Source organism: Armigeres subalbatus, chromosome 1, assembly GCF_024139115.2.
Source record: "Armigeres subalbatus isolate Guangzhou_Male chromosome 1, GZ_Asu_2, whole genome shotgun sequence".
Classification (NCBI taxonomy): Eukaryota; Metazoa; Arthropoda; class Insecta; order Diptera; family Culicidae; genus Armigeres; species Armigeres subalbatus.
The window spans coordinates 105,125,340-105,137,337 of NC_085139.1; the positions used below are offsets into that span (position 1 = coordinate 105,125,340).

The window sequence follows — 11,998 nt, forward strand, 5'->3', positions numbered from 1 at the left end:
GTACCAGGAAAAATCAAAATTGTGAACAAAGCCAGAGCAGCAGAACTGATCAACCAATTGCAGCCCCGATACAACTACAATCCAGAAGAAATGCAGGCGATTTTCGAAGAAAGTGAGGAAAAAGCCAGCTTCATCGTTGAAGATAAAAACGGAAATTTCCTGAAGCGCTGGTGGTCCCAGAAAATCAACGCGGCGTACACACAAAAGAAATGCTACGAGATTACAATCGCTCCAAGACAATCTACTCAAGCTGCAAAAAGCACGGGCCAATCTGAAGAGGCTCATATGGAAAGCAAAACGAGCTTACTGTCAGGAACTCTCCGAGGCAGTTGATAAGGAAACCCCCACTAGACAGCTGTGGAATATCATAAAGGGCATAGACACAGCGCTAAAGCAACCAGTGAGCCGGAAACCAGAAATCACACAGCAAGCCGCCCAGCGGTTCCTTGCACACTACTACGATAACAAGATGAAATCGGTATAGAAACCCCACACAGACACCCTCACCGAATGGAAAGGCTACGAAATGGCACTCCAGGTTGAGGAAATCCTTGGAGCCCTAAGGAAGAGGAAGGCTTATTCCGCTCCGGGAGAAGATGGGATGTCGTACGGCATCCTAAAAAATCTCAGACTAGACATGCAGATAAAAATATGCGAAATGCTCAATGATGTATTCGTCACCGAAAATATTCCGGAAAGGTGGAGAGTCACCCAAATAAAGCCAATCCCAAAAAACAAGGGCGACCCACTTAACCCCGGATCTAGTCGCCCCATTGCTCTCATGAACGTGAATCTGAAGCTAATCAACTCGGTTATTAACAGCAGATTGCACGAAATAGCAGAAATTGGGAACCAGCACCCGCTTCTATCGTTTGGCTTTCGGAAACACTGTTCAGCCCACAGCTGTGTTAATTACGTTATCAACAAAGTGAAGGACGCTCAGCTAGAACAAAAATGCACCATAGTCGTATTCCGTGATCTCTCGCAAGCTTTCGATTGTGTGAATCTCCAAAAGTTGCTCAACACTCTGAAAACTCTAAACATCCCTAACATCCCTAACAAACTCATCTCATGGCTTCACACCTATCTCAGCTACCGGCAAATCGTTCTTAAGACAAACGAAGGGGACGCTCACAGAGAGGTTAATGAAGGTCTTCCTCAGGGATGTCCTCTGTCGCCGATACTATTCAATTTCTACACTAGCAGTCTGCATCAGATCGAACAAGAAGAATGCGAACTAGTCCAGTTCGCTGATGATTTTGCCGCGGTAGTGACAGGAAGTAGCCCAGAGGATGCAGGAAGAAAAGCCAACAGCTACCTAATACAGCTCAAAGCCGGGCTTGAGGAACTGGAACTCAAAACTAACGTTTCAAAAAGCGCCGCAGTTGCCTTCACGGGGAAGGATATTAGCAAAATTAGGATCAAGATGGGACTAGATAATGTGGACTTGAACAACACACATCGATACCTGCGGTACACCGTCGACAGGAGCCTGACCCACAGGAGGCACATCGAGGACATTCGCGGCAAAGCAGCAGCAAAACTAAAAATAATCATGATGCTAGGGAAGCGAAGCAGCAGGTCTAATCCAAACACCTTAGTCAAGATAGCCTTTTGGTATGCCTACAATAGTCTTCAAGGATCTTAGTACATTTTCCTAAAATGAAAATTGATTTGATGTTATACTTTTGAAAATATTTTCAAATTATAGGGGGCATCAGACAAAAACAGACACTAAACATTTTTCCAGTGAATTGTCCGACACTATTTCATCGTCCTGATTTCCATAACTGACAGTAACTCATTTGATGATCTCCTCGAATCTTAAATGTGTATCATCTGAAGCATTTTATAGGGGGTATTAGACAAAATGAGACACTTATCCGTGCTCAACAATATATGGGAGGCCTATTATGATATTTCCATTACACAAGTCAAGGTTTTCCCTGTATTTTCGATTGATGGGAACATACGCATTAACAAAATCCTCTATTTGTAGGGGAAATCGGACCAAATAGGACACTTCCAGTATTCTAACGGCAAAGGGGTCGGCATCATCAGATTCTTTGGATTTTTGTGATTTTTTCAATGTAATCTCCAGATATGTACATACCGTGGTTGAATTGCGTCCGTTTTTTGGCTCGAATTTGCACACTGTGGCGTTGATTGGAGCCATAGTCGATGGAATCGTTTCAAAATTATGGAAATTTGGGGGGTGACTAACATTTTCAATATTTACTCACTCATATCTATAATTGGATGAAAAGTTGTACTCATTTGTGATGACCTCTTCGTAATCGTAGGAAGCTTTATAGCTAAGTAGAAACTGGCCACATGCTGAAAGTCCCATAAATACATGCCTGAAAAGAACATAAATTTATAATAAATGTATACGTAATCAAATTCATAAATATTATTACCCCTGCAGATAGCAATACGGAACAATTTCCTTCAAGCAGAAACTTAGATGAGAAGGGACTTCTCGGAACGCTTCCTGGTGCGCCCGTTTGTTCAATCCCGTATTGAAATATCCGCTGTGTTCCCGATTGAGCACCTTGAGCAGGACATTTTCACATCGAACCGAATTGCCAGCATGGACAAACCGGCTCACTGCTGGTCGGAAACGCTTTCTGTCGACACCATTACCACATCCAGCCAACTCGGAATCCAGCGAATCCCAATCCGGGAGTGATGCCATGATTCCTTCCCGATGTGGGCGTATCTGCAATCAAGCTTACCGTGGTCAGTAGATCCCGGGAAGAAAATGCTATTCGGTGAGCTATTTTATCATGATCGCGACTAAAATGCGAACTGCAAGATCGATTAAGGAAAAACCGGTTTCCTCGTTGGGATCAAGCGGATTCTTGAACAAGGGGAAGAAAAGGAAAAGTGAGTCTCCCGTTGAGAATGGATTTGGGATGAGCAAGATTGGAAAAGAAGCTGAGGACAAGAGAAAACTAAGTCTATACTCTAGATAAATTGGCAATATTTAGTATTACGTATGGGCGTACTAAAAATCATCAAACTTCAGTCACTTTTTTCTAAAATAATGGAAAATATTGTTTACTTACTACAGAAAAAGTCGTACGCGTCGTCGAGTTAATCAATTTTTGTGACCACCCATTACGTTGTATATACCACTTTTCACTGTACTAGAAAACGGTCTGCTTCTTCACACGAAACGTTGCAAAGATCACGATTTTCCAATAAAAATTGAATATGAAACTATGGATTTTTTCAACTTTCCCAGGGAACGGGAGCGACGCACATCCAAATTTACAAACTGAGGAAGAAGAACGACAAACGCGAAAGCAACTTGGCTGCATCAGGGGGACACTGCGACCACGAAGGCGAATGTCAATATTTAGGTGGTCGGCATGAAACAACGTAATAATAAATCTGTGCCGGATTTCAATCAATTTTCGAACACCTACAAAACTGGAATATTCTACATGTACCTAGTTTTTTTTATTGTAGAATTTGATATACTAAAATGATTCATATTAAAAATTATATTTAATAGATACCTATTCACTGGTTTTGACTGAGTTTCTCTCATTAGAAAATAATAAAGTATGATAAAATGTAGATCGCTTTATGGACGCCACCATTGCAACAACAACATAATCAAAGAAAGAGCACAAAAAGAAACGACAAAATAGCTGTCAAATCTGCCAAGGTGATTAGAAAAATCTAGCAAGACGTTTGAAAATGTCCTATTAATTTACCATCCAGACTACATGCAGTATTCCGTGTATGGTAGCAAATCGGAAATTCGTTTTCAATCAAGTGCCTCATACGCCTGTCACTGGCGAACAAAGGTCGTGTACTCTGCATCGAAGCTTAGAACCGGTGTTACGGCGCAATCGTTAATGCGAACATTTTTATATTCGGTTAGTTACTGCAAATAAATTCTTTTTCGAGTCCCTATAATCAAGCAGGTATCAAGATTTTTTTATGTACAGGTTATCCAACTTGTCAATATCCCCAACTCAGCCATCTTGGATTTTTGTATGGAATTTATGCTCGTTTGTTTACGTTTTGCACTGAAAATGTATGTTTCCCCCCCGCGCTGGTTATTCCCATCTACTGAAGAAGTCGGATAACCTGTACATGAAAAAATCTTGGCAGGTATCTCAAGCATACCCGAATAAAAAATATGATAGAAAAACAATATAATTTATTGTAACATCACTATACAACACAATAAGTTTACAATAGATTTTATTGTAGATGAAATAATAGAAATACATTAGAATGTATTGTTATGAACCATTCATTAAATTGTAAATGAAGTTTTCGCATTAGAACGTACGGGTTGTTAAGTATCGTAACTATACAAAATCTGAGATTTTTTCATACACTCAGAAATAAAGAAAAACGTTGATATATTACAATTTATACTTTTTTGACATTTACTCGATTAATACGAAGCATAGATTATAATTTATACTGACCATGTATTTAAAATAACCTTTGCTCGTTTTTACTACTGTTATTGTTTGCAGTTTAAATATTGTCTATCAAAACGAGTTTCTGCCAGTTCCTCATGGAGTGAGTTCCTCTTCGATTTTACAACTGGAAACACCAAATTATATAATTTAGTGACTTATATCTAATGCTGTTCTTTTGGCGATGTTATTTCATCTCTCCAGTGCATTTTATAGAATGGCTTTGCTCAGAGTAAGTTCAGGTGCGGGTAAGATATTTTTTTAGAGCAAAGCTAGAATGCAAACTGTGCTCCTCGTTGGAGTTTGAAGCTAACAGTGAAGGCTGCTGGATGTCCTCATCGAGTACGGAAAAAGCAAGTTCCTATTCGACGACATTAGGAAAATTCGGCTATGGTATATAAAGGTTGTTTGCTTCGCAAAAGTACGGCAGACCATTTTCAGATGTTATCAATAATTAAAATGTATGCACTAAATGTTCTTAAAACAATTGTAAGTATTGTTACATTAGAGAACTATGTTGACGTATTATATCCACGGTGTTGATACAATATGGACAACCATCAAGAAACAATATATCCTATTGTATACCGTAGAGAGAATGGTAGTTCAATTGTTTACACTGTTGAGCCTATGGTACACTTTTATCCGGGTACCACATCGTTATAATGCTGCATGATTGAGTGTTTAATTTTGTTGAAATATCGAAAACAAAAGTGTGCATAAAAATTGCCTCGCCATAACAAAAATGTGGTAGAGATTTAACTCTGTTGTTTACAGTTTAGAACCAAATCCAGAAGTCGCACATGTTGGGGTAGGGATTCAGTGCTCCGCCTTCTCCCCTGTTTTCAATAAAATTAAAATATCTGCAGTTTTAAGGCGTCGCAACTTTATTCAGATTAGTGCGCAACTGAGAGAGAGAAGACAGCTCGCTTTATTTACGTTCATCCTAATGTCACCGCGATCCAGTCACTGCGAACCGGAAAAGTAAACACAGCGATGCAACTTCAAATGGTCGTAACCAAAATTATTTATTTGACAATTTGTTTTTATATCAATTTTTTTTTATCTGCTACAGTGGATTGTACCCGTAATTATCCATGTGAATGATCCCGTATTATGAGAAATCGGTTTTGTTCTTCATTAGGAAGTTCATAACCATTAAAAACAGCTAATTCGAACAAGTTTATATTGGAGTGAAAAATGTTGATTCCGACGTTATGAAATGTTACTTTGATTTGTTGAGTTTCCACGGTTTCCACACAAATAAAGAAGAAGAAGACATAGTAAATAAACGATCTGTCAGTGAGCTGGCTTCTCTCTCAGGTGCGCAAAATAGTACATCCACGCGTGCATGATGCGCGTTGCATCGCGAACGCTCAATCGGGCGGTCCGGTTTGGTGGCGGCAGGTGTATGGGGCCCTTGGACTATACACTCTGAGGAAAATCTATGCTAACTGCGTTTCTCCTGGTTGACCCCACGTTCGTTTACGTGCAGTTTATACTCGATTAGTATAACCTCCATATCCTCGCCGTGTAACGATTTAACCTTGCATAGATTACTTTTTTACTCTAGCTTAGTATAAACTTTGAAAATATGAAAATTGATTAATGAAATTTTGTTTGTATGTTATTACTGGTTTGGTCTATTTCTGAGTGTAAAGAGGCTTCATACTCTTTTATTGTGTATCCGGAATAAATTTATACCGCTTTTTATACCGAAGTTGGATTTTTCTCCATATCCAGTCTTTTGCGCTCGGTAATGGCGGCTTGAGTTCCCCTTATTTTGACATTCAAGAGGTAGAAAACATTGGAACTCATCAAGTATGCCTTGACTGAATGAAAAAAAAATTAAGTAAATAAACTTATGTCAACTATCTTCCGTATAGTGGTTGGATATTTATTATATGATTTACTTTTGATTTATTTTATTAAAACATAGTATTATTAATCCTTTATATATTCCAGGCGATTTTGTAATGTAAGGATTGATGGACGAACCTAACTGAAAAAAAAACGTACAAATCAGGAATGCAATACAAGAAAACTATCGGCTTCAGTTTCCACTCATAATTGCAATTGGATATGAGGAAGTAGAGAGGTGCACATATTCGGTTATAGCCCAGTGCACTTCAGTATGACTTTTAAAATAGTTAATTTGTCAAGTTTGGTTTTGAAGAGTCACATTCCAAATCTTGCACTACTAAAAATCCACACATATTTATTGGCAAAAATCCATAGATTTAACTTATGATGTATATCAGCGCACACATGAATCATTCTTCACCCGAACTACTAATAAAATATGTGTGGTTTTGTATCGATTATATTAGGGTGGAGCTATTGCAAAAAATTATAACGGCGACACATATATCTTATATAGATATTTTTGGCAGTGTGGAGTACACACAAACAGACTTTTTTTTTACTGTGCCGGAAATACACCGACTTGTGTATCAAGTACCTAATTGATTTTCCTCCTATACATTCAAGTCAACCGCAATAATTATGTTTATATAATTATTCAAACTTTTTATCAATTGAAATGTTCATTGATTAAGAGGTAATTATGTCTCCTTTTGAATTTGCTTCATCAAATGCATACAAATTTAATTACACTTTACCAAATATAACTACCTCAAGCTGTGAGATTGCACGAAGGGTTGAATTGATCATACGAAAAGCTTCATAAATGGTGAACAACCTTCTTTTTATATTACTGGCCAAGGTTGAAACTTGAACTATTTGAATTCAAAATTTACCAACCATCTCGACTATATCGACAAAGCGCCAGCTCATCCCTTTCAAACCGTATATCAAATTAGATGGTTCTTCTTCCAATTAATCGGTAAAAGCGTAGCATGCAACTTTTCAATAACCTAAAATATATAAAGCATTAAGAATAATGAAACAACAAATACACAGAAAAAAAATCTGCGGTAAAAACTACTATTTTGTAGACCACGCTCTGTTTTTAAAACTACCATGGAATTTCAGTAACTTTTACCATGGTTTCAGAGAAATTCACCCCTGTTTCAGTTCATATGACAACATTCCGCATGGGCCACAGTTGATTTTTACTGCACGCATGGTAAAATCAAACGGGTTTGTTATCTGCTGGAAATCGTCGGTGCATATTCTTAAAATAACCCTCGGAATGGTAGTTTCGACTGCAATATTTTTTTGTGTGTAGAGAAATACAGTGAACGTTCGCTAATTGGGTTTTTTATAGTTGGGGCGCTTTTTAGTTGGGGGTTCGATAATTGGGGTGAAACCCAATTAAAAAGCAGCTAAACGTCAGAATGTGATGTCAAAAACGCGTTGACGTCTTGTTTCCGTGTTTGGCGGGATCGATATTTTCTGGCGCGTAAAATTTTCTATTGTTCAATGCAAAAAGTAAACAACATTGACGCTTGTCAAAGCGCCCCAATTAGCGAACGACATTCGCTAGTTGGGGTGAGGTCGTGCCCCAATTAGCGAACGATCACTGTAGAACTAATTTCTCTGTTTCTGATAATAGTTTCGGAAAGCAGTGTTGCATTTGAACGCGATCAATTTGTGTTCAGGAAAAATGAACTGAACTCAAGAGCATATTAACAGAACGCGCGTTCAGTTCAAAATACGGAACTTTAAGCAGGCTTTGAACGAACGCAAAACGAACATTCCATTGTTGCATATTAGAATGTCAAAACATTATGTTCCTCGATGGATTTCGCACTGCGAGGGATTTCAGCACTGTTTCTACCATTATTTCCTCGATATATTTCTGCGTAGCCCCAAATTCGACACCAGCGCATAGTACGTATCAATATATCTAATAAATTTATATTTCTCGGGTACTTATTCAAAAGGACGTATGTGATTTTGTAAACAAAGATTCAAACGTCGATTTGTCCAATCTGATGACACTCCCACGCAAACCAACACCACCAACAGGTAGCCGAAGGCTTCCCCTACCTGTCTGTGATGATGGTTTGCGTGGGAGTGCTATCAGATTGCACAACTCGACGTTTGAATCTTTGTTTACAAAATCACATACGTCCTTTTGAATAAGTACCCGAGATTTGTATAATTACCTCTAACGTGATTTTAAATTAAAGGTCTATTGCAGGAGAACTGATTTAAATACCGTATATTCCTTGCTTTTCGAAATGAAAGCTCCGAGATCTGTGATGCTAAGGAATAAATAAGATTTCAACGGTGAGACAAATTTGTTTATGCAAATGCTTGTTTATGGGAAATCTTTTCTTTTAATTCTACCATTTCATTCACAGATCGTGTAAACTGTGAAGTAACCTTGACTGAAAGTCAGGATAATATAGTCAAAAACATGCACGACTAAGCTTCAACCGGAATGTGAATTCAACTGTTGCAAAATGATTTATGTAGATGAAAATGTTCATAAAGCTGAATTACATGTTTAAATAACAAGATTTTATTTTATTTTATTTCATCTGCCAAAAGTATACTTTTGGTACTTCACAACACTAAAACAGCGTTTATTTCAGAAACTGTATTTATTAAAATACATTATCGTAAAATAGACATTTTTTTACATTGACATTGTTGGTGTAATGGGTATTAGTTATTCATGAGCTCAAATCAATTGGTTTTCATTTTAGAAACGAACACAAATTGCTTCACATGATTAGGAAAAGGGAGTAAGAGGTAATATGAGAATTGCGATCCATACACAATTTTTGAGGTTTCGCACTAACAGTTTGACGATGAAAGAGGTGGCGGATTTGCCGTTTTTTCTGAAATTGTTTTCCTATGGCTGAAATATATTATATCTGAAGCGAATATTAAGTTTGTGTGAATTCACCTAGGTTGTAATTAACGTATTGCCAACACACCACTCGAAGTTACCGTGCTATTATGTAACTATCTTAAATTTTCTTACATCAATAATTTCTAAAGCGCGTTTGTTTTGAATGAGTAAACGTTAGACATCAAATTGATTCTCTAGATATTGACCTAAATTAATAAATGTAGACAGAACATTTGATCAATTACATAGTTGTAAGAGTATTGTTTCAGCATTTTATTGTATTCTAGACTATATTTAAAATTACAGATATTTAATTTGAACTTAACTTTTGAACGCGTTCAAATTTCAGAACTGAACGCAAAGAGCAAGAGCTTTTTTCAAATTTTGAACGATGATCAATGATTACTGCGATTGTGATCAATTTTTACGAACGAACCGATTGCTCTTAGCTCTTGTTCAGTTCAAAATGCAACACTGTCGGAAAGTAGTTGACATTTGTTTGTTGATAACAAGAATATTCATTGAAGCAAGGGATACTTGATGAGTTCCAATATTTTCTACCTCTTGAATGTCAGATTGAGAGGAACTCACGCCGCCATTATCAAGCGCAAAATACTGGATACAGGCAATTTTCCCAACTTTGGAAGTAGTGCGCTGGATTCCCCTGAAGATGCGCTAAACAACGATTCCATTATAGTTTGACAGATAAAACTTCGGAAGAAAGTTCGGTTCGGAAGTCACGGAAGCAATCAATTACTCATTAATGGGTATTTTTGTATACCCATTTCGAAGAAAAGCGGCATAACGCGATTTTACTCATTAATACATTAGTACACTATCAAAACTTCAAATAATGGATACTTTTCACACCTGGCTTTCATTGTTAAAATGAGTAAATAAGCCCTATTGTTATTTTCGATTCGAGGTTATGTAATGCGGATTTCGTGTTCCTTCAAGAAGGGTTGTTTGGAATAGAAAATTCTAAATATTGAATTATCACTAATAAGTTTATTATATTTATTGCAACGCAACGTTTCATCATTGTTGTCGGATTAATGCTAATTGAACATAACTTTTGCGCCGCCTTGGGAGATTGCTTGGAGTTTTCCTGTGCGCATTCGGCCAACTTCTCCTTGTAAAGTGAACACCCGGGAAATACTTGAAATCTTGGAAGCAAGCGGCTTGGGAATTGTAGGAATGTTGAGCTGTCTACAAAAAAAAAGTTATGTTTTACAAAAGAAAAAGTGATGAACAAATGAAGAAAAACTTACTATTTGACTCAGCTCGCGATGTCTTCCGTTATCTTGTTGATCACAATTATTAGGGTAAAGTGCCCAATAGTGGACCCCAACCAATAGTGTACCCTCCAGCCATTTTTGCATTATTACAGCACAATGTAAACATTTAGCTATGAAATTCCAACGGGAGAACCTACCTTGCAGTCCTATGATTTGATTACATGCATTGGAAATGCCATGGAAAGTAAAATTAGATGATTTTTTACAATTCTTAAAAAAATAAACACGAGAGTGTCCATTATAGGAATATTTTGGGGGGTCCATAATAGGGAAGAAGAACGTCCCGAAACGGAGCATAAAAATCAAATGAAGTGTCGACTATAGGGAAGCAATTTCCTATTATGGACCCCCAGAGGGTCTACTATAGGGCGAATTCAGTCAGACTTTGAAATGTAAATTTCAACGAATATCGTCGAGTATTTGAGTGTTTTCCCAAGCAACCAGAAGCTCAGATTTTACTTAAATTTACTCTTAACCGAACCAATTGGTTCACTATGGTTCACATCAAGTTCCAAGCATCCTTAACGGAACTTTAAAGTTCACTTTTACGCTCCCACCACACAAAAAATTACTTAAAATGAGAGCTGATTAAGCCAAAATAGCCCTTCTTATCCGAACTTCTGGTTGCTTGGGTTATGTAGGTATCGTGAAGAGGAGATGCAGAGCTTGATATCAGATATCACGCTTAATTAATATTTTGAAAATGTCTACTCATTATGCCAGAAAGAGCAGAATTTCGCTACTAAGGGGTCCACTTTTGGGCATTTTACCTATATATATTTATTATCTAACTTGGATTTTCATAAATGGCTTAATCGGAATATGTTATTAAAGTCCAAATCGTAAAGTGCTCCGATTTTATCATACACGGTAAAAAATATACACGTCCATGCAAACTGTTCTGCATTTGAATATGCACTACTTTGGAATCAAATCAATATCAATAGCTAAGCTCGTCGCATTCAAAGACCACCACTTCCATTTGACGTGCACAATGTTTTGAATATAAAACAACAAAATAAAAAAATAGAATTACCTCAGCTCAGATTTGAATAACATACCTTTGCTTGAAAGTCCTTCGTCTTACCATGACTCCATCTCACACTTCGAAATACCTTGTGAAATAAGCAGAACAGATGAAAGAACTGTCATCTATTTTTAGAACAACACCAATATCGCTCCACTCTTAAATCAATAGCCTTGAACCTGTGAATTCAATAGCATAGCACTTTCAATTCTAGTGGAGACATTATTGGTGCTGATCGAAGTGCTAATCATTTCAACATCTAGTGAGTAGCACTTTGATCAACAGTGTTGATGTTATGGAATTGTCTGCATTCAGCACACTTGTGAAAGGTGTGACACCACTTCAAAATCAAAGGAATATCATTTTCAATAATAGTGATTTTAAAGTTGATCATTCAATAGATGGAACAGTTAAATTGAGCGTGTTGATTTTTTACCGTGTATGCTCAAAATCC

General features: G+C 37.3%; 1 protein-coding gene across 2 annotated transcripts in view; it reads right to left on the minus strand.

The window, feature by feature from the left end:
* The window catches only part of LOC134204184 (uncharacterized), a 31,349-nt gene extending 27,997 nt beyond the window's left edge, over positions 1 to 3,352 (minus strand). Inside the window, exons 1-3 of one of the 2 annotated variants that reach the window (XM_062679011.1) lie at positions 3,072 to 3,352; positions 2,421 to 2,722; positions 2,244 to 2,360 (exon numbers count right to left, since the gene is read on the minus strand). In XM_062679011.1, the coding sequence (XP_062534995.1) occupies positions 2,244 to 2,360; positions 2,421 to 2,698 (395 nt within the window). In that variant the 5' untranslated portion in view covers positions 2,699 to 2,722; positions 3,072 to 3,352. Of the gene's footprint in view, positions 1 to 2,243; positions 2,361 to 2,420; positions 2,864 to 3,071 lie in introns of both variants that reach the window. The other variant, XM_062679020.1, reaches the window with a different exon arrangement.
* Between the last annotated feature and the right edge of the window lie 8,646 nt (positions 3,353 to 11,998).